The 23,256-nt window shown below is 45.0% G+C and overlaps 1 protein-coding gene across 5 annotated transcripts in view; it reads right to left on the reverse strand.

Annotated features, from left to right (window-relative positions):
- The window catches only part of LDLRAD4 (low density lipoprotein receptor class A domain containing 4), a 242,350-nt gene that overhangs the window by 11,084 nt on the left and 208,010 nt on the right, over nucleotides 1–23,256 (reverse strand). For 3 of the 5 annotated variants that reach the window (XM_063165658.1, XM_063165650.1, XM_063165643.1), the window contains exons 4-5: nucleotides 10,748–10,902; nucleotides 700–753 (exon numbers count right to left, since the gene is read on the reverse strand). In XM_063165658.1, the coding sequence (XP_063021728.1) occupies nucleotides 700–753; nucleotides 10,748–10,902 (209 nt within the window). Of the gene's footprint in view, nucleotides 1–699; nucleotides 754–10,747; nucleotides 10,903–13,885; nucleotides 14,021–14,461; nucleotides 14,528–23,256 lie in introns of those variants that run through there. The other 2 variants (XM_063165676.1, XM_063165668.1) reach the window with 2 other exon arrangements.

Here is a 23,256-nt window from a genome sequence, read left to right on the forward strand (position 1 = left end):
GTCCTTGGTATATTAAAATCCTGGAGAAGGATAGGCTTTATAAAAGAAAGCATTCAAGATACTCTGTGAGTGCTGTTGCTCCTCATTTGGTCTATCCCAGACCTGGACAGACACAGCAGCTTCTCAGACCTACAGCTATCAAACTGCTCTTCTCTTTTTTGGATCCCTGCAGGGTCTTCAACCCCTGACCTTCACAGATGCAGGGCCAACCACCAGGAAGTTCTGCTGCTTGTCACAGGACAGCTGGACCACTCAGAGCAATACACCCACAAATTATTACATAGACAAGGAATCTGTGCTAGCTGGAAGAAGGGAGACCCTGGTGATGGGATATGTGCTGTAAATCCAAGGAAAGTTCAGAGACAAGAGGAACTGGTCTCCCAGCTTCCAATGAATACTCAAATTACTGAGCCACTGTGGGAAACAGACACACCTCCATCACTTATTTGTGGATGCCTACTATGACACAGGGAGTTGCTGATGGAGATGAGGTGTCAGGTAGGCAGAATTTCATTCTTTTCTGAAAAGGACTCAGGAATTTATGAAATGCATGTCAAGGCGGGCTTAGATGACAGTGTGAACTACACTGAAAAAGCTTCCTTTACAAAAAATAGACGTATGTTTTTGAAAGGAACCAAATACACATTACAGGAAAAAAAAGAAAGCACTCGGTGAAGATAGTCAGAAATCTGTCAGTACCTCTGAAGCACCCTGGCGTGAAACCGAGCTTTCTGAAGGCCACAAGCACCCCTCCTGAAATGTGGAAGAAAACAACAAAAAAGAAAAATTAATAGATCACATCACCATTCTGCCTCATTATCACAGCTCTTACCAGCAGTCATCTTCTAAGGACTGGCTGTCTCCAGGAGCTAAACAAGCAACATCCCACCCCTTTCTTTCCAAATCATGAGCAAAGAGCAGCTCTGCTCCCAGGCAAGTCAAGCTTGGTCCATTTTGCAAGTGCCAAGATGTCATCCACTGCACCCAGCCCCAGGGGCCATAAGGATGCAGCAAGCTGGTGGTGTCTGAGAGAGTGTGGCAATGCACGGAGATGACAGGAGACACCTCAGCACCTGTGTGCTGAGCAGGTACCTGTCACCTCCCAAAGCAGCAAGGGTGGCAGGTCTGACAAAGGTCTGCCAGCCAGGATCCCGATTACACAGCACAGGCACAACAGTTCACAGCAAAACCTGGCGTCTGTAATCTCAGGGAAGTGACAGACACACTAAACCCAGGGATAATCTGGTCAGAACTGCCAGTTGCCCAATTCCCACCACGAACAGTAGTTAAAGCAGCTGAGGTTTCAGCCACTTTTTCAACCACTTCTCCAACCATCTTCTCAGGTCAAAATATTTTCTCTCTCATGCCTTGAAATGCTGTTCTGACACCGTACCAGCACTCAGGGCAGAATAAAGGGGTGATGAACAATACATGAATAAGGGAAAATAGCTTAAGGTGTATCATTATTTTTCTTCTCAATTAATTGTTTGGAGTAGCAGTAACTCCCAGAGTGAATTTATTTTATTGAAAAATTTTGAAGCTGAAAAGGACATATCAGAGCAGCTATAAAGCTCAGAACTTCAATTTTGGTGCACAAAGAGAAAACAAAAATATTGACAGTCGTGACTATTTTCTTGATGTTAATTCAAGTTTTACATACATAAGAAATTTCAGGAACTGGAAAGAAAACGCATACTGTCCCCAAAAGCATTACCATGTATAGACTGCTTCCAAATCTTACTGTACTGCTTCTTCTCACCATAGCATCTTTCAACATATTTCAGAAGTAAAAATAGACCCAACTAGATGTTCATCATGACACTCAGAGACCAAATGCCGTCTGTGATCTTGTCAGGAGAGTCCACTGCAGAGAAAAGCTGCTCTGAGAGGACTCTCCCACAGGATTCAGCTGCTAAGGGAAATGCTCTGAATAGCAAAGCTGGTACACTTCTCTTCTAGCTTTACAGAGCAAAGATAGAGAGAGGCTGACAATTGCAATTATTTACAACTTCCCCAAGTATTCCCCTTTGCAAAGCCATGAAAGGTAAATTTTATGCAGAGTCACTTATTTCAGTGCCTAGATGTGGTTCTGTCAGTTAAGGAATTGTAACTGGAACTACACACATACATGTTTATACACACACTTGTGCACACATTCCTTTCCATTCCTTCATTTTGAAATATCTGAGGGTATGTTTGCACAATTAAAGGCAATCAGGTCATCAGCAGTTGACCCAACGGGCTCCAAACCCATTGGAACTGTTTGTAAAACACATTAGTCAAAGCTAAAGTTCTCAATTAACTGCTCCTGAGTTACAGGCTCAGAAGAGAAGAAAAAAGGCAAAACCAACAAGCCACTTAGAAAGAAATAAAATCTAGCTACACCACTCATATTACTTAAACTCCCTTATGAAAAGGAGCTGCTGATGAGGATGTGGAAACAACTTCCATTCTAGGGCCCATTTCCCCAAAGGCAAGAGGGTAAGATGAGCTGAGAGAGATGGTGCAGCATATGGAGAAAAACTCCTTGCATGGAGATGGAACAGGACGTGCTCACTGAGCCAAGTCTCCCAGATCTGCTACCAGCCATGCCTAACAGAAATAACTTTTTAGAAGAGAGGAGTTGCCTGTTACTTCTACCACTGATGCCTGAATCCCAGAACAGCCAAAGGCCCTGCCTGGAGCACTGCAGCTGCTGCAGGGATCCCGGTGAGTAACCAGGGCACTGGGATAGTCACACCAAGATGAGACCAAAGGAGCCCAAAGCTCTCCCCACCCTGGGATAACTACTTGAGAAGGTAAACAGCCTGGGATGCAGCTGAACTCTGAGGCTGTGAGATCCTTAGGATGCAAGGACATGCAACAATGTTATTCCTGTGACAGTAGGTCCTACCCTTCACCTGCAGCTCCTCCCTTCCCTAAGGTTTCCCCTGGAGAGAGCAGCAGACAGAATAAATTATTTGGCAGCAGCCAACCCCCAGCAAGATCTCTATCCCAGGAGCCAGAAGAACTCCCCAAGCAGATGGCTGGGTAACACGTGCTCAGCATGCCCACACTTGGAAAATACCAGGCTCAAACACGTGCACACCAACCTCATGGTTGGTCCAATGACACAGCACAGAACCCTCTCCTCACCAAGACCAGACTAACTGATCCAATACAGAATTTCTGCCCTCCTGAAATCACTGCATCTACCACAGGAGACATACTACCTACCTTTCTGAGTCTTTATTTAAGGAAAACTCCCCTTTCCCTGCACTGGGCAGATACCACCTAACCCTAGGCTTGGTGCCCATCAGCTCCACTGATCTTGGGGTGATGGGAAGAGGTGGAGATGAGAACAAAGTGCTGCAGAAGAAAAATATCCCCATGACTACACTCCTCCACCCTGAGACACAGATTTAGGAAATAATGTGCTAGGATCACCCTGACCAATCTGGGGTGACTTATACTGAGGGAAAGTGTGAGTTCTTGCTCCCTACTTGTCCCTGTGCTTACAGACCTTCCTTTGAAAGCTAAAATGCTTCTTCCCCTGTGCTCAGATCAGTGAAAATCAGATGAGAACTGACAGCATTTGTACTTATATTAGGGATTTGTAGTTATCAGGTGTGTGCAAACAAGGCTAAACCTGAGCAAATGCAATCTACCCATATTTTGATGAGGGCAGTACCTCATTTACCTGCTTCTTACAGAAGTCAATAGCTAGGCCAGCTCAACGTGCTCCTTGTTCAAGAGACTTCAGGCACGAGCTTCCATGCTTAAAAGCAACAAGGAGAGAAAGCTTATGCATTCATTCCCTATAGTGTATTAATTTTTAACACTGTTGGGCTTTGGAATGAAAGTTCTAGCATCTACCAATAACACCAAGCAAGAAAAATCTTAGGGATCCACCTTTGTCTTTTGCTGACCCATTGTCATTTTTGGGTTTCACCACAATTTACAGAAATTAACTCTGTGATTAGGTTTTGAAATAGCAGCATCATTTAATAAATCCAGCTGAGTGATTACTTAATTATCTCATGGTGATGATTATTTAACTCAATATTTAGAGCTTAGGAGAGTCCACAGGCCTAAGATAATTTGCTATTTCATATTTTACAAAGCTTTAGAGCCTCCAGAATTAAACAGTGTAAGAAGATGACTTTCTGAGAACATTTTTAAATAGTGGAGCACACACTGTCACCCAACTGCCTCAGCTGAGCATCAGCCCCTTGACAGCCAGCAGCAAAGACATTTACCAGAAGAATGATTCTTAACTCAGGAAAAATTAGAGGTAAAAATTTACATTCAGCCAAAAGTTTTCCTCAAGCTGTAATAAAGCAAAAGGATCCCTGTGCTTGTTAAAGCTGGGACAGAGTTAATTTCTTTCACAGTAGCAAGTATGGGGCCATGTCTTGGATTTCTGAGCAAAACAGCGCTGATAACCCAGGGGTATTTTCATAATTGCTGAACTGTCCTTACACAGAGTCAGGGCTCACCTCAGCCCACCAGCAAGGGGTCTGGGGGGGCACAAGGAGCTGGGAGGGGACACAGCCAGGACAGCTGAGCCCACTGAGCAAAGGGACATGCCAGACCACACGGCATCATGCTCAGTACACAGAGCCAGGGGAAGAAGGAGGAAAGGGGGGACTTTGGGAGCAAGAGCATTTGCTCTTTGCAAGTCCCTGTCACACAGCATGGAGCACCAATGCCCTGGCAATGGAGGGGCACGTGCCTGTCCCTGGGCAGTGGTGAATGAACTCCTTGTTTCGCTCTCCCTATGAAACTCTCCTATCTCAGCCCACGAGTTCTCACTTTTACTCTCCCAGTTCTCTACCCCAGCCTGCTGGGAGCAAGTGGCTGTGTGGTGCTTAGTTGCCAGCTGGGGTTAAACGATGACAATCCCATATAATCCAAACTCTTCTTTTTTTGCTGACTCTTAAGGAGATTTACAGGCTTTCTCCACTATTAAGTTTCTGCAAAATAGAACTCTACCTGAAACAAAAGTCAGTCTCTACCTGAGAAACAAAAGTCAGTTTTTCACTTTCTAAAATGCATTACAATTATTAAGAAGGTCCCTCTTTTCCCCTTAACATAGATTTTTATTTTATTTTTATACAAAAACGTGCGCGCACACACACACACACATTTCTTTTGCAAGTGAAATGTTCCAGATAGCAGTGTAATTTCTGCTTTTGGCCCTAGGTGGTACATTACACCACATTAAAGCATTGGCTTGCTGAAAACACTCCAGGAAGGCACAGGGGCTCATTCCTCCCAGTATCTTCCTGGGTCATACAGACCACCACAGCTTTGAAGATAGCAACAAACACAAACAAAACAAACTATTGTGCTGTCCCAAACAGAATGGTGAGTATTCCAGCAGGACTGCTTGTTCCTTTAAAAGCAATTCCTCAAGGACAGGAGAGGTGACGCTGTCTAACACAGCAGTGCACGGTACCAAGCAGAAGTACTAGAGAATTACAGAGAGTGCCAAATCTCTCACACGTAATCTGCCTCCGTACACTTACTGCAATTATTCCTGTTACTTAATGCTTGAAAACTTTTATTTCCCCATCTTCACAGCACTTCATCACTTTAAGTAATCTTCATTTCATTCAACTGAAGGGAGTAAGTACTATTATCCTTCCTCCTCTGTTTGGAGATGAAGCAAGTTGCCCAAGGTGACACACTGAGTCAGGTGCCACCCAAAGCCAGTGCTCCTTGCTTCTAGTCCTACCTGCAGATTTCCTGGACAATCCTGCCCTTATTAAACATATAATGACTTTACTGTGGGAGACTTCAAAGGGCAGCAGCCGAGCTCGCTGTCCCTCTTGGCAGCACTCCCCGAGGAGAGGCAAGCTCATGTCCCTCAAGGAGACAGCAGGAGAATACAGCGCACATCCAGCCCTTGACAAATGATGACTAGTACAAACAAAAAGATTTGGCAAAGCAGGGTGGTCTACAGCACTCACACCCTCTCCTGGCTGTAGACTGGGCTCTCCTTCCCAGTGGGATTTTCTTTCCTTTGCACATGTCAGTAAGAAAATGAGAATGAGTGGCCTAGGGACACCAGCAGGAAACAGACAGAGTAATGCCAATGCCAGTAGGAAATAATTTAAAAGACCAGCAGGAAAGACTATCATTTGAAAAAATGGCAAATCCCTGAGCTGTCAATATTACTGACTATTTTCTGTCACCCTCCTGACATTCCCCTATTATTCTGAAATAGCTGGTGCAGGGCAGAAGGGAGTATTTTTTACAGCTGTGCTCCTGGAGCTCAGCATCCAAGACTGGCACTCCCAATGCAGGTTTAATGCAAGCTGAGCAGCCTGAGCAGCAATGCTGCCCTCGGTGCTGGGAGGCAGGGGCTGGTCAGGGTGAGCATCCTCTGTGATGGATGCAGGGATTTGCTGCCAGGAGTAGGCCTGGGGCAGTACAAGTGTTCAGCACTCATTCAACACCTACTCTATAAAAGAGGACAATGCAAAGACACCAGGATAGGGAAAAGGAATGAAATTAGGAATGTCAAAGTTCATTAAGTACCTCTCTGTAAATCAGTTAATCTCTTTCCCCTCAATGTCCCCGTGGAAATCACTGGTGATGACTTTAAGAGTTAATCATTGGGAAGCAAGATTTATATTTGTTTTGTCCCAGCAAACAGCAGAGTGCCACAGCAGCAGCTCAGCTTCAGCTACCTACATTCCAGCAGGAGATTTTGGCCACCAGCACGAGTGCCCTCCCAGTACCAGATCAACAAAGGCACAGCCAGCAACGCTGCAGCAGCACAGATCTCCCCTGGGGTATCACACACACCCGCCCTGTGCACACATGTGCGCTGCCAGGGCTGCCACATGGCTCTGCCCCAAACTCCCCCAGCACTGCCAGGAGCATCAGCTGCCCCCACACCGGAGTTCTGCTGTTTCACCGTGAAGCAGCCCCTGGGCAAGCTCCTGGTGTACTCCACGCCCCACGGCTTTTGCATCCCTCTCAGGTGCTCTGCAACCCTTGGCTTGCTCCCAGCTGTGAAGCCCAGCACTGCTGATGGATAAGCCAGCAGCAGGAAACGTTCAATATTTTATCCACTGTGGTACAGACATTGCTCAGCACCTCGCAGGCTCACTCCAGGCTACTGCTCATGCCAGCATGGCTATTGCTCAGCATCTTTCCACCTCTCATAATTAGGATCCCAAAACTCTTATTTCTGCTAATGTAAAAACAGGGCTGGAATGCTTAATGGCCTCACTAGGACAGAGCAGGCAGCAATCCTCAGCACTGCAGCAGAAGCACCCACTGCTCCTGAGCACTCAGCATTTGTCCTGTCTGCTTAAGGCCTTGGCCCAATAACCAAGGTAATAAAATACCAAAGACCAGGGGAAAGACTGGAAGATTATACTCCAGAAGAATAAAAAGAAATATAAATAAAAATTATAAATATTAACAGAAAACTGTATTTACAGAACAGGTGTGTAACAACCTCATTTAGCGTGCACTTGTTGAAGAGCAGCCTTTTTTCCCTATGACTGGTCCTTTTTCTGCCCTTTAAACATTACTTCAAATCTTGTTAATATTCTAATTTCTGACTTGGCCTGAAAGTTGAAATTCTCATTATCATCCTCTTTTATTTTTTTTTTATTTGAGGGCATTTCTTCGGGGTGTTTTTGGGGTTTTTTTGTTTGTTTGGGTTTTTCGGTTTGTTTGTTTTTGTATAACCACGAAGAAGTTCAACCACAAAAAGAAATCCACTAATATCTTTCATTTCAGAAAAAAAATCCACTAAGATCTTTCATTTAATTACTTCTGATGCCTAACCCAGGAGTTTTACAGGTGTGAGGCTGGTAATAAAGGCAGCAGGTAATTTAGCTGATCACTCCTATTACACTCTGTAGAAGAACCAGAATAAGAGAGATCATTTATTCAATAGTTGATCTTTATGCAGCCAGAAATCTGTGCAGTTCAGCCACCACTCAGCTGGTGGAAGGCATGATTATCTAGAAACAGGACAGGCTTAAAGAAAAAGAAAACTGAAGATAACAAAAAGATAAAAAAAAAGAAAAAAAAAACCAAAAAACTGAAACAACAACAAACCTAACAAAAAACCACAAACAAACAAACAAACCCCCCATCTGAACAGGAAAGGCTGAGTTCTACATTTTGATACACCTCCGCTAACCCAGTTACATGAAAGGGTGTCCACTTCAGAACTAGTCAACAGTGAAATAATTTGCTTTACCATCTTCTTTCAAGAAAGATGTCTGAATTTCCTCTATTTCCACTCACAATTTCTCTACCAATGAAAGACTTAAGTCACAATAATATTTTCTTCAGGTATTAGTGGTTAACAAACATTTTTATCTGTTTTCAGAGATATAATATATACCATTAAAAAAATATTCCTTTCCAAGAAAATCCACTTGGACAGCATGAGCACACAGAGGAAGGTGTGCCTGGCACAAGAAATGAATTTTACAAGTGTATAACCTGCATCTCACCACTCACACTATTATCTTGTGCAAGCCACTCCAATGTGGACAATGAGAACAGGCTGGTCATTTGCAGTTTCTCACCACAGAGCACTTACTTTAGTTTTCTGACCCTCATTCTCTGCACATTGCTTTTAAGGTTTGTACTGCACAGCCAGTTTCTATCAGAATTTCCTTCTAACACCTGACACAAAAGAAAATTCAAAGTTTTTGACATCTCAACTCAGAGACCTGTAAATCCCCATTCCCCACAAGTATGACCTTCTTCTAAGAAGAGCTGCAGCTTATCAGAAATTCAGATGAGTAATAGTGATGACAAATCTATACCAAAGGCTTTCAGAGGAATCAGTAACTGCTTCTTGCCATCCCCTCATCAATTCCCATGAAGTGCTCACTTGGCTGTGATTATCATTACTTATAATGGTGACATCAAACTGAAACTGAGTCAGTGTTTTAAAAATGATTTAAGATCAGTTCTGGGCACTAAAGCAGCTCCCAAGTCCCTGTTGCCAAATTGCATGCTCTTCTTCACCAGAAGGCGAAGTTTTCTCCCTTGTGCCCAAGAGAAGGCAAAAAAAATCACTGGCTCTGATAACAGACAATAGTAATGAACCATACAAAGGAAATAATGGGTTATTTCATGCATTTGACAGCTTACTACAGTTTAAAAAGATTTGTGAAGATGAAAATGCATTTCATTTATCTCAAACTATTTCATTTTAGGGATCTGTAGCAATTACAGCTAACATTTTTCAGACAGAATTGTGGTTCTTGAATTACAGTGTCCATTTTAAAGCAACATTCAAATTAATCTAGTCAATTTTTCCAATCCTCAAGTCCAAGAGGTGAAGGCTTGACAAGTTCCAGTTTCATCTGTAACCAAATTAGAGCTAACCATTTGTACACTACCCAAGTGCCAGGCAGTGAGGCAGCCTCTCCTTGAGGAGGCAGCTCCTTTCCTCCCCTTGCAGCCTCCAAGGAAAGAGCAATTCACCCCAGCAAAATGGCACAGGTGATGCACTAAGAGAGAGCTTTGGGAACCCTGCATTGTCACACTGTACAGCTGACTTTCAGGAGGGAGCTGCCAATTGCCAGGGAGGCAGCTCCACAGCAGCCCTGTGGCATCTCTGCCTCCCCTGCTGAAATCTAACCATAACAAAAAGGCAAAAGCAAAAAGCCAGCAATTAGTGCTCAGCCAGAGCAGTCCCGAGGCCTCTCACCATTACCTTGGCAGCTCCCTAAGGAGCACAAAGAGGGAAGAAACATAAGACTGGAATGGATAAAAAGGTGAGACTGTGGTGTTAGAACTGGTGTAAACCATTATGATCACACCTCTCAGTTACAATCCGACTTTTTTTTTTTGACAGCAAAAGGAAGCTGTGAACTCAGCACTGTTACCAGGAATTCAATGCATCAAAAGGTGACTTCATAAATGGCCCCTTGGCCACCTCTGCCAGCAAAGAGGCCAAGGGCACCTCTCTGGGAAAAGCCCATCAGAAGGAAGGACCTCCCTGTAACACCATGGGACGCTGCACGGCTTGTGGGGGATATCCCAAGGTCAGGGACACGCTGTGCTTAACCCTTACAAGGCAGCAGAGCATCCCACCCAGCAAACTCCTGGCTCACAAGGCAAATTACGTGCCCATTTACTCTTGGGGTCACTAAACACATTCTTAACAAGTGCTGACTGAGATTCCATCTTAAGCCTTTGACCCAGTAACAACACATCTTAAGCACACCAGGTCCTTGGAGAGATCCTTTTTCTATCTCTTCTTGCTGTTCTAGTGAAACAAACACAACATTTTCCTGGGCCCTTACTGGGACAGTGGTTTTGATACAGCAAACAGCCATGCCAGCTTCACAAAACAGTAACAGAGAGAAAACCCCAGGATACCACACAACATATGGAAAGTCATAACAACATGTATTTCAAATCTTTGCACCCCAGCTCATCTCCATTCATTCCCCTTCCACACTCTCCTCTCAAAGTACAGCAGGAGCAAACACAAAGTCCCATCTAAGCTCCAAATGCAAAATGAATATAGGCTACATAAAACACAGCAGGGTCTAAAAATAATTGAAGAGCGTGTACCTTAAATTTGCGTTCCAAATTTGTTTTCTACTGACAAATACAACTTTGGCAAAAGACCTAACTACAGGGAGTATTAAAAGTGATATCAGAAGTTCTTCCAGCAGCTTCCTGCAGCAGAGCTCTTTGGGAGGCTTTGCTGCAGGCCCACAGAGCCCAAGGAAAAGGGAGTTTGGTGCAGGGGGCTCACACTCACCGTCTGCAGAGTTTCCTCCTGCCTCCTGCTTTGGCTCTGCCGGTTGATAAAGGAGCGAGTCGAGAGTTTGTAATGGTTCAACAAGCAGATGATCACTACCACCATAACAGTTATAACCACGATTATAATGATGATTTGAACAAACTCCAGTTCAGCTAAAACAAAGGGGAAAAAAAGAGGAAAATGTGTCATCAACACATAGAAGGTTAACCATCAAAGCAACAACCTGAAAAGACACTCAATATTTCTCTGAGACTGATCTGGCTTGAGATACTCTTGCTGTCTATTCTGCAAAGTTTTGTGATGAAAACTGTTCTAAAAAGTATGAAAATTATTTCATTTTTGCCAGAGCAAACTGACCAGCATCAGTGGCTGTAGGTCAAAACTAAGAAGCTTCTTAGTGATCCTTCTCTTCAGCCTCCAAAGGAAACAAACTCTTCAACATAAACACCATAGATGAACCTTTTGGACAAAACAATTTCACTGGACAAAAAACCAAAGGAACCTCATACACACACACCCCACTCTGTTTTAATAGCCACCTGTAGTACCAATAGAGTCCAGAGGGCTTCATAAGCTTCAAAGCCTGAGAGGAATCAGGACACTGATTATTTAATACACTAACCTTATTTTTTTTATCAAGTCAAGAGCATGAAAGCTATTTAACTAGAGTGGAAAACCTTAAGCCTATTGAATCTACATGCGGTGTCTTTTTCAATTACCACCTTCTCTCCAACGAGTGTAATGCTAACTTTTCCAGGCCTTTCCCAGTCAGGTAAAAATCTAAAAAGAACTCTGGTACTCTAAAACAAGAGATGTTCCACCATGGATAAAAATGAAACCAGGGCCCTGGTTGTTGCAAGAGATACAATTACAATGAACTCCGTCAGAACCCATCATCTTATCTGAAGCCCTGCCTATACCACAAATATTAAGTATATTTAGAAATGAGTCACTCTTGCACCCTTTTGGCTACACTGGAGCAGCAAGGATGAGCAATGTAAGGGGAAAAATTGCCCTTTACAGCTACCTAGTTGATGATATTTCTATGGAAACTGCATTGCTCACAGGGGATGCTCATCTTGAAAGACAACTCCAGTTAATGGGAGGAGGTCTTTGGTTGCTAGGCTGGTAGAAAAAGCAAAGAAGCAGCTCAAGTTGCTCAGTTTCAGTACTTTCCAAAAAGGGCATTACTTTTTGGACGCAAAAACATGAACTTTGGGGAACTGATACTAAATATCTGTTTTAAGAAGTTAATGAGGAAAGAGACATGCCACATGAAAATGAAAGAACAAGTATCAGCAAACAAGCCCCTTTTGCCCCCATCTTTAATTCGCAGCCACGCTCAGCTTTCTGTGCGACAGCAGAACACTTGTGCTGACACAACACAACTGTGAAGCTGAGCTACAAAAACACCACTCAAACATAAACCCCAAGATGAACCTGCAGTGCACCTAAAGGAAACCCAACGCTGTTCCATTATTCTAAGATCTCTTGCAAACAAACATCAGACTCCAGGAGCTACAAGCGTGCTGGTGTCCAGCGGGGGCTGGTGCCAAGCTCCAGCTGTCTTTCACCAGCCACAGCACCAAGTGCTGAGGGTCTGCAATCCTCTCCTGAGGAGTAACTAAGCCTACTTAAGGCTAAGGAAAGAGTAAAGGGCAAAAATATGTCTATCACTTTATCACTCCTCGCTGTTAAGTGCTTCCCACTCATCATTAAGACCACCAGCGTTTTCAAAGAATTTGGTTAGTCAGTGCTTGGTGCTCTGCTTTTGCTATCAACCCCACACACAGGGCAGCGATCTTTCTTTTTCCCCTCTCTTGCGTCACTGGAAGCTCACAATGTCAGCACCAGAAGATCAAAAAGGCGGAAGAACAGAATTAATTAAAAAATAAACCCACCCAAACCACAGTTAAGTTAAAAGTCTTGGTTTTTCTTGGCTCAGAAACACAGAACACAGACTTCACACAGCTGACAACTTCTGCAATTCACATTCTGTGGCTACTGAAGTATTAAAGGGTTTCTTTTTCTTTATACAAACTTTTTTTGGGTCCATGTCACACTTTAGACTGGAAAATGGGAGACTGTTGCTAAAGGGCAACATGCAAAACAACCAATGTTTATTTGGGCTTTCCTAGAATGCACAGATCACTAGAGTGACATGTTACTTCTCTATCTGCCAAGGACACAGTCTTCTAAATTTATCGAGACCCCTGCATTTCAGTGGCAAGGGACAGTACTTCTCCCTTAGAGATGAGTGCTTTGGTCTGTGAGCACTTCCCGCAGGATGGAAGCATTTAAAAATGCTTGATTAAAATACGGCCATACAATAAAGAAAATAAAAACCACAGCACACAGCCGCGAGCACATGGGATTTCCCACATTCAGTTTGCATTGTCAACACCAAACCGCAACAGAACACCTTACTGATGTTCAAGAGGATTTCCTCAATGGAAAGCACGGGGAAAAACTATAATTTTAAATCGCTTCTTCCTCCTGAGTGACATTCCTGCTGCTCATTAGGTTATCAGCGGTAAAAAGCAAAGGCAGCCTGCAGCAGCAGCAGCAGCCTGTATTTGCTGGCACGGGTCGAGGCCATTTAAATAGTTCCTAGCGGCTGCTGACAGGCGCTGGGTCACCGCAGCCCCCATCACGTCCCCTGCCCGACACCTGCCAGGCGCGCAGGGCCACCGCCTTCCCGACAGGCATCTCCTCCTCCCCGCTTCTCCCGTAAATTGACCGGGAAAGAAACCGGGCAAAGCTTCAGGAAGAGAAACGCTTTGGTTTCACGACCCTGAGCCTGTGACACTCACATACATCGGTTTCTTAACGCGCAAGAAATTGCATTTCTAATAAAAATTCTCCAGCGGGAAAAAACCTAAAACCAAACACAACGTTTCAGGGTAAACGCCCAACACGGAAAAAGCAACACGCTGAATCAAATTACCTTCTCAGAAGAGCTCGAAAAGAGAGACACAATTTACAGCCCTAGCAGCGACCACACCAGACCGGCACCCCGAGCGAGCCTCCCCCCGCACACGGATCCCGCAGCTCCGCCGGCGAGCGCTCCCGGGCGCTGCGGTGCCCCGGGCCGCATCCCGCGGTCGCTGCCCCTGCGGACCTCGGCGCCGGTACCTCTTTCCAACAACAGGTCTTTTAACCGCGCATCCTTCACCGCTGTCCTGTTAAGCCGCTCACTGGACATGCTCGCCTGCGCCGGGCGGGGGGCTCAAGCCGCTCCGCCAGCCCCCGCGGCGGGCACCGCATCCCCGGCAGCCCCGGGCTCCATCCAGCGAGGGGGCACGGTCAGGGCGGCTGCCAGGGAGCCTCCCGCCCGCGCCTCTCCCGGCGCTCGGAGCGCGGCTGCCGCCCCGCAGCCGCCGCTGCCGCCGGAGCGGGCGGGCACGGCCGGCACCGGCCGCTCCCGCCCCGCCGTGCCCCGGCCGCGCGTGTGCGCGCACGCACGGACACCAGGGTCCCGCCGGGCTCCGCGCCCGGGGCGAAACGAGTTCGAGAAAAAAAAAAAAAAAAAAAAAAAAAATCGAAAATCCCAAACCACAACAACAACAAAAAGAAAAAAAAAATATTAAAAAACAGTCGACCGGCGAGAACAAAAGGAACGGAAAGGCGCTGCCCCGCTGGTGGGCGAGCCCCGCGGGGAGGCGCGGAGCGCAGACAGGGAGGGAAGGAGGGATGCAGGAAGGTCCGTACCTGACCCGCGCCGCCGCCGCTCTTTAAGCCCGGCCCGGCCCGGCGCGCTCGGGGCGCCCCGGCTCCGCCGCCTGCCCGGCCCGCCCGCGCCTGCGCCGCGCCCGCGCCGCCCCCGCGCACGTGCCCGCGCCCCGCCCCGCCCCGCCCGCCGAGACGGGACCGCGCGGGGCCGGACGCGCTCGCGGCCCTGGGCCCTTCAAAGGGCGCCGGCAGCCAAAGCTCGGCCCCAGCGCCACACCGACAGCCAGAGGGATCCCGGGGTCATCCCAGCTGCGCGGGCCCCGCTGCCTTGTCCCAAGTTTCACGGGCAGTCGTGTGTGTCTCCGCGTGTGCGTAAAATACTAGGGAGTCACATCCCGGCGCTATACCATAAAACCATAACCATCAGAAGGAACGATGCCTGTAACCTCAAGTTAAAAAAAAAAAACAAAAAACCAAAAAAAAACTAAAGATAGAGGAGAAAGAAGAACACCGGGCTTCAGCCGCATGTGTGTTTCTTTGGCAGAACTCCCAGCTCCAGCAGTGAGTGCTGCCTTCCTCTGCAGCCCTGTGCCTGCCAGTGAACCCTTGTGCCTGTCCCTAAACTCCTCTGCCTGCCCCAGAACCCCTGTGCCTGTCCCTGAAGCCCTGTGCCCATCCCTCAACCCCTCTGGCCCCCCAATCCCCTATGCCTGCCTCAGCCTTTCTGACTCCCTTCTGGCTGAGGAACGCTGCCGGTGGGTTCCTGATCCCGCTCCCCACCTGTACTCGCACTCAGTAACACGATGGAGGCCAGCAGCAGGGACTCAGGGCTGTCCCTGCTGCCACTGTGCAAAGGAGCAGCACAGTCCCACAGTGTCTCTGACACGTTAGGAAGCACTGTCAGCACCCTGTCCTTCAATTCCCAGGATATTCCTTTATCCTGGCTTCAGCATCATGGGCAAGACTCCTCCCATTCCTAGTTACTTCTCTGGATTATGGTGGCATCCCCAAAGCACTGAATGAGACCAGTGTCATGAAAAGTGAGCTGACCCTCTGGGCCACACTTTGCCAGGGCCTTGGAGCTCCTGAGAGCAGAGGAGATGGCTGCAGCACTGGGGAGGCTTCATGCCCCTCTCCAGCAGGCTGTGGCTGGCTCACCTCAGCTCAGCTCACAGCAGCACTGCTCTCCCCCACACACAGCACAGGCCCCCAGGACACGCTGGCAGACCATGGAGGCAGACCCAGTGCTGCCCACGCCTCTCATGTTTGTAAATCCCAGGCACCAGCCTCAAATATAAAGATGCCCTAACTCAAAGTCAAAGAGCAAAAGCCAGGAGGGGAAAGAAGCAGAGAGGAGTGAGCCTGCTTGCAGTCACCTATCAAGCTAGCACTATGAAGAGCCAGGGGCTTAAAAATATTAGGGAGACATATTCTGCTATATATATCCACAGCAAACAGCAGGGCCCCTCTCCTGGTTACAGGCTATCCCCACTGTCTGGATTTATTAAACTGTTGTTGACGTTTAGCTTGATACTGCAAGGTCTAAGGCCTCAATCCAAACACAACAGTCAAGCTGGGGGACAGTGATTGTGGACTGTAAATAAATATCCTTTGAGAGTTCCTAGAAGAGCAGAATGAGTTTAAATTATGTGTCAATAGAATGCTTTTGTGCAAGTGGAGTATTAACCAAGTACGGCACTGTTACCAGCAGAGATAAGTAATTCAGTACAGATAGCAGATGTGAAGCACCTTCAAAATTACAATCTGATTGTCCTTAAACTACTTTAAAGACAATTAATTCAACAGACCAGACTTCTGAGCATGGCTGTTGCGTGGGCATACCCACTCAATGTGTACAGAGCTGCTGCTGAGGCCAATTACCTTCCTGTTGCAAACTCTTTGTTTTCAAGGACGTTGTAAGATAAAGTTTCTGACCAAAGACTGACCTACATACATCATTCCCCAACCTCATGTTTAAAACGAGAAGCTGGTTTCAGATGAGTGCAGTTTAAAGACTACAAAGAAAGCAGAAAACAAACCAAACTAATATATTGGCATTAATGCTTGTCCTTTACTCATACAATTGAACTGTAGATGTTTAGAGTCTTCAGTTTCTGACAAGCATTAACCCATGACATAAAATAATTGCTTTGGCAAGACGGGGGACTCAGCACACAGACTGGTAACTCACACACTTTACTCACTCTCTAGCCCAATACCCACCAACTATTATTGTACAAGTGCAGGCACAATGACTGCAAAATGGTTACAGACTTCTGTGATAAGCATCCTCAAAAACATCCTCAGAACAATATTTGGCTCATCACCTATTTATTAAGAATTTATCACAAACTTTTTAATGTGAATCAAGCCCTGTGCCAGAGAGCCCATATAAGCTTCTCTGTCAACAAGAATGGGGGAGCAGCTTCCTGCTAAAATTCCAAGTAGCAGGTTCCACCATGACCTCTGAGCAGGACGGCTGCTCTGGCGTCAGGGTAGAAGCTCCTTAAGCAGGCTCTGGCACAGAGTCATAATGCTTCTCCACAGGCCATTACAAGTCTAGCATATTAATGATAAAACCAAGGGCTAGTTCAACTTGGTAACAGGTGAAATTTTATGAAGGACATGTTCACTGATCTGTCTCCTCAGATCATTACTGAGAAAACTAAAGACTCATTTTGGAACCCACAAGAACAAAACCTGAATTTTTTATTTTACTGCTAGTAAAGATGTTAATCTCAAGTGTAAAGAAACAGTCATGCTTTGGTGACCAAAACTGCACAGATACTGCCTTCTCAATATGACTTTTGCATTTCTGCTACTTCTCCCTTTTTTTCTCTGATCCTCTAAAGACATTACTGACCGTGGGCAGGTTCTTGGCCAGCTGTGATACTTTGAAGAATAAGAGAAAACCCACAGTCTTCAAAGTGGACAATAAGGGGGTGTTTTTCTCCTGCCTGCAGCCAGCCCCTTGGGGAGCCTGGACAGTGGGTGTGTGTGCAGAGGCGCTTCCCCCTCCCTGCACTGCCAAGCAACTTCAAGGCTTCAAGCAACTGCAGATGCACCCACTGAATGCCCCATGCCCCCACCTCTCACACTGCCTCCACCTGGGGGAAATGTTCACCTTTCTGATTAAATCTAGATTTTGTCAGAAAAAGACGGAGGAACTGCACCGACCGAGGGAAAGAAAAAGTGCTTTTCTCATAGGCAGTGAACTCCAGTAACCGATTTGCCAGTACATGTATCCAGATGTATTATGTTGTGTTTAATGTGATTAGGTGCAAGGAACAAGCAGATGGGAGCACTGTGGAGAGATTAGCAACACAGCCCAAAAGAAGTAAAGTTGGTGGAGGGAAGAAGACAGTATTTAAGGACTCTAAATTAACTCCCTGTTAAAGCTGTTCTTTACTCTGCAGTAATAAGAAGGATTAGGAAATTCAGGCAGTCCTTCACATGCATAGTTAGTTGCACAGCCTGAGTGATCCCTGTGCTGGCCACGCATGCAGTGGTTTGTTTTCCTCTGCTGGAAGGAGGGTTCAGTCAGGGACACTGAATTATAACATGCTGATTTAAAAGTAATCACCGTTTCAGACCTGACTAGCACTGGCTCTGTTTACACTGGTGAGTGAGAAAATCTACTTATGAATTATCCCCACTGCAGTTCTATTAGTCCTCACATGTTGGCTCAACATAGGCAATTTACAGTCGTCTGTTCCAGCAGGGTTAAATGGTACAGTGAGCATAATGCCCTGGCCCTGCTTACCCTGCAGATCACACTGCTGCTAACTTGGATGCTCCCCTGCCACTGCTGCAAAACAGGTACAGAATTTCCTGGTGCTGATGCTTGAGGAATGAGAAGCTCTGGGCAGGGAAAGGCAGCTGTAAATATGAGGAAGATAATCAACCCGGACTATTCAGACCAGGAAAACGTCTCCAAGGGGACAAAGTCACCGGGTGTCTGAGAACAAAAATTTCCCACCATTAGGGTGAATATTGTGATACAGTGGCTTCCATGTGTTTTAGTCACTGGCTGCTTCAATCCTCCATTTAGTTCTGTCAAAAATTAGTGAACAAAATCAGCTGTGCTGAAAATACTGCACCTCCTTCCACCCTTAGTTTTGATCACATTCCACAGCTTTTGTCACATTTTGAGCTCAAATCGACTAAGTGTAAAAATGAGCTATTTAAGTAAGAGAAAAGGCAAGAAAGGATAACAATATTGTTTGTTTGGGATTTTAAAAATTCTGTTATTATTCAGAGCTCTCCCAGCAGTACTTGCAGTTAGTACCTGGAACTGGATTCTGTGGAGTCTCTGGTTGCAGCATGACTACCCTGCCTAAACTCCCTGTGGTTTCCAGGCAATTCCCAGCAAGTACAGGAAAGAATCATCCCTCATTATTAATATTTTTTTTTCTGTTCAAGCAGGAGCTAGAAGAAATGCACTAAGCACCACATTAAAAAGCTGGGAGATCACATCATGCATTATCCTGCCATAGGAATGGATGAAAGTTAAATGAGGGATAGAATTAGCATGGATGCTAGAATTAAGCACATGCAAAAATCCACCTCCAACACAAAACTGAAAGCCCTGTTGTAGAAGTATAGGTTGCTAAATAAGCTATTAGTGGTATTTTAGACACACAAAGAACGTTCACTCTTCCACTAAAGAACATACTTCAGTTACAGAGAGTCTCCTGCCAGGTGGATTATTCGCTCCATAAATCTCAATTGCCAGCAAACTCCCTGGCAGCCAGGAAAAGAAAACAAGGGGTACTCGACTGCAGGTTAACAGACTATCAAACATTTTAGTACTTTCTGACTAAGGTATATGCAAAGACGTCAAAAAGCTGGACAGTGCAGAAACATCACAAGCAAACCCAGCAGCCCTGGTCTAAAAAAAATATAATCTCAGGGCAAGACAGAACAGAGATAGGAAGCGAAAGCAGAACCAGGATTACAATACAGTACTAAAAATACAAGTAGAATGTGAAGAGCTGTATTTTATTTCTGACACGAATATAATCAGCTGGTTTAGAGATACAAAGATCTGCTTCACTGATGGTGCTGTCTTGCACCTGAAGGTAAAGGATGAAGAGAGAACCTGGAAAAAGTATCTGAAGACATATGGGGAACAAAGGAAATCAACAGAATGCAAAATTTGAGGTCAGGGATGACATAAAAATAATGCTTTTAAAGAACTACAATGCCAATATAAGCTAGTGTAAACATTTAAAAGTGAGCAAAGGAAATACTTCAGTACTGGTAAATGAATCTACATGCAAAACAAAGGAATTTGTTTTCTTTCATCCTGCAGTTTTCTTATCATTTGTCTTGCAGCATTTACATACATGCTGTCTGGATGTGTAATCATAAGGGAAATTAACCCTGGATAACCCCATGCTGCAGCACGTTTACAGAAATTGCTCTAGAGAAAACAACTCTAGGAATAAAATGAGGGATGTTCAAACCATCGGAAATCAAGTGAGTCACAGACACGATAGGTCTGAAGGATGGGAAAAATCTCTTTATGAGAACATGCCATTAAACATTACAATCAAGCATAAAATTGCTCTGCCACAGTATTTTGTTTTATTTGCATTGTTAAATTTCTTCTCCTAACAAGAATGGATAGTTTATAGCACTAATGATTTATACAAAAGGAGCTGTGTAAATGCATCCCAAATGGGGCCTTCTTTCTTAAGAACCACAGACTCAGTTTCCTTCAGCTTGATGGCAGATCAGTGACTCACACAGATTTCACATCTGCCTCAGGATACAATGGTGCAGCTTCTAACGAGGTTTCACGATGGATTAAGCTCCTATGGTGCAAGAGAGGTGTAAAAACTTATGCCAGTTTAGAAAAAGCACACTGCATTTCCACGAATTGCCGTGGTGGTGCAAGAGCTACAGAGGCTCTGCCATTAACAACTGCTATCAGATTGCTAAGTTCATTACTTCTGGCTTCTGCAAGCCCACTTAAAATAAAATACATGGCTGGCATACAATTTGTGTATGTCCATGCACAGAAACACAACTTTTCCCCAATGAATCAGTGTAATGGATCACATTGTGTACAAGTATTTACATGTGTCTGCAAAACACAGTCACCTCAATTGCAGTGCACCCTCAAAAGAGGTGAGGATTGAGATTTTTGGTGGACAAAATGATTTGGATTTGCTCTTGTTTTTACTCTCTTTATGATATAGCACAGTAATCTATTCCTAATCCACAGCATTCCAAAACAGTAAAGTCAGGTTCCTTCAAATTAGAAATCAGAAGAGCGACAGAAAACATCCCTGTGGGATCCACCCAGATCTTATCTTTCCAGAGTGTCCTTGACCTTTATGTCAAAATTAAGGTATTCATTCATGCTTGATTCCAGCAGCTGAAGCATTAAGAAAATAACTTAATTCAAGGCAAAATCTTGAGAAAGGACAACACTGGGAATAAGAATCATAATCTAGTCAAAATCTCTTAGGCCAGCAAGAATGAGAACAGTTGCAGATAAGAAGTACTCAGGTCATGGGGAAGTATCAGGAAGTTTGTAATGCACTTCTTTTCTGACTAATGGCCTAAGTGAGTATGTGGACAATAATCTTCAAGCAGAGATGTGAGGAGGAAATAGGAGAAGAAGTCCACAGAGAATGTCAGTTGTCAGATGCTTCCTGCAGTTTTTCCATAACCACTTATCGGGAGCCAGTTTTAACGCATCATCACAGGCATTCCTCAGCAAGCAGCAGCGTTTCTGTCACTTCCTTCAGACTGGAAAAGGAGTAAGACTTCCCAAAAATACATCTTCTAGAAAAGAGGAAATTAAGCGAGCAAGCTCAGCACTCAATGGGAATGGGATACCTCACTGCTACTTGTGAAAAGCAGACCTCTGAGTAAACCACCAGCGAAACGACAACCACACTGCAGAAGCTACCAGGATATTTTTACCACAGCAGAATATGTTATCTTTTCATTTTGTAGAAAGGCAATAAAAATTCATAAGATTCATGCTCTGCATTTAAAGAGAAAAACTTGGTAATACAGCATTCAGACCACATGGTTTTTAACATTACCATGAATGGTCTAAGTTCTTCAGTCTTCTGACATGTTCAGAAGGGATGGTGTTTACATTGACTTGTTCATAGTACATCATATCACATTTTAATGATTCAGTTCACTCTGACAAAAGGAAACATCTGCCATAATTTTTTTCTTTCGTGAACTTTATCACAATTAAAAATCTGACGTTTCACCAGCCTGTGTGCCAACTGAGAAGAACGCCAAGTTCGGCACTTCCCGATACATACAAATGAGTGCGGCATGAACAGCTAGTACCAACAGCACCAAGCCATCACTGACTTGTCAGCTCTCACCACAAAAGAGAAGAAAGATCACAGTTTGTGGGCAATAGTTTTATAATCTTGATCTGGTTTCCATATGACAGAGTGCAAGAGAGAGAAAGCAAAAAAAAAAAAAAAAAGATAAAAAGAACGTTTTGCAGCTCTGTGTGATGACAACATAAGATTTCTATGTCTTGCCCTATTGCAGCCAGAAAAATATTAAAACAGCATGTCAAAACTGGCATCGCTTCTAAAAATGATTTCCAAACATTGCTTGATGGACAGCACCCTAGCAACTCGATACAAAGCTGAAATCTGCATGTATTTTACATAAAATGAGACCAATCCCACCCAAGGCAATGACAGAATTCTCGTTTTCAACAGAATTAATGTTATCTTCAAGCTCAAGCCACTTGTGAGACACTACACATGACAGCAAGGCAGCTTGACCGTTTACCATGAGTACCCTGTGTAAGGGCAAGCTAACTTCTGTATTTTCAGGCAGTTTAAACTACACTGTCATTTCAGGATGGAAGCTAAGAGCCAGGAGCAAAACCAGCAGCCATGCAGTGCTAGCTCATACGTAGAGTAGCAGAGTCCCACTCTACTGTGACGTTACTGAGCCCAGGCAGTCGGAGGGATGGATGTCTCTGAACAGAATCCAGGACAGAGCTGGGGTGTCAGTGATGGTTGAGAGGTGTTTTCTAACACTGCTGCTCCATCCATTTGTTCCCTGTAGCCCTAACATAATATTGGATCAGGTAAGATATAATTAAACTTGAAGTGTCTCATAGGAGGACTTCAGGTATCAAGAACGGAAAAATAACCCTGTATGCAGAACATACAAGACTGCATACAAAGTATGGCATAGATGCTTAGGGAGATGCATAATCTTCTATCTGTGAGATCAGACTGAGACTGAGTTTCTCCCCTTAACTCTGTCACAGACCTGTTAGTGACCTAAGGAAAGTCCTTTCAGCTCTTCCTGCCTGTCCTTTCCATTCTTCTCTTTCTTGGTACCACAGCAGCACCTACGCAGCACTTCCACAGATCACGGCCTCACTCACCTCAGCCTTCACACGCTGTCCACTGCCAGTGCCATTTGTCAGTTGGGCTGCCAAGCCGCTTTTGAAGATGACATGTGAGCATCAAAATCACAAAGATGCAGTTTCAAAATCTGCCCAGTGGTAAGTGAACAGGTGCCTTTTCCCAGTTAGCAAAAGGCTGGTCCCAAGGGACCGCAATGGTATTTTCCTGTGTGTGACAGCAAAAAAACCCAAAATTTGCTTGAAATCTTACCAGATGCACTGGGAAATGATAGCTAATGCATCTTACAGTTGGTTGGCTGGTATTTTTGGATGGGAGGCTGCATTGCAAACTACTTCATCCTGTATTCCCACTCTGTACAACTGCACATCCAACATTGTACTGACTCACCGGTAGCATTTTTGTGCAGCCCACCAAAGAGATAACACTACACCCCATTTGGGTGGGGCAAGGCTT

The sequence above is a fragment of the Melospiza melodia genome, chromosome 1, assembly GCF_035770615.1.
Source record: "Melospiza melodia melodia isolate bMelMel2 chromosome 1, bMelMel2.pri, whole genome shotgun sequence".
NCBI classification, from domain to species: Eukaryota; Metazoa; Chordata; class Aves; order Passeriformes; family Passerellidae; genus Melospiza; species Melospiza melodia.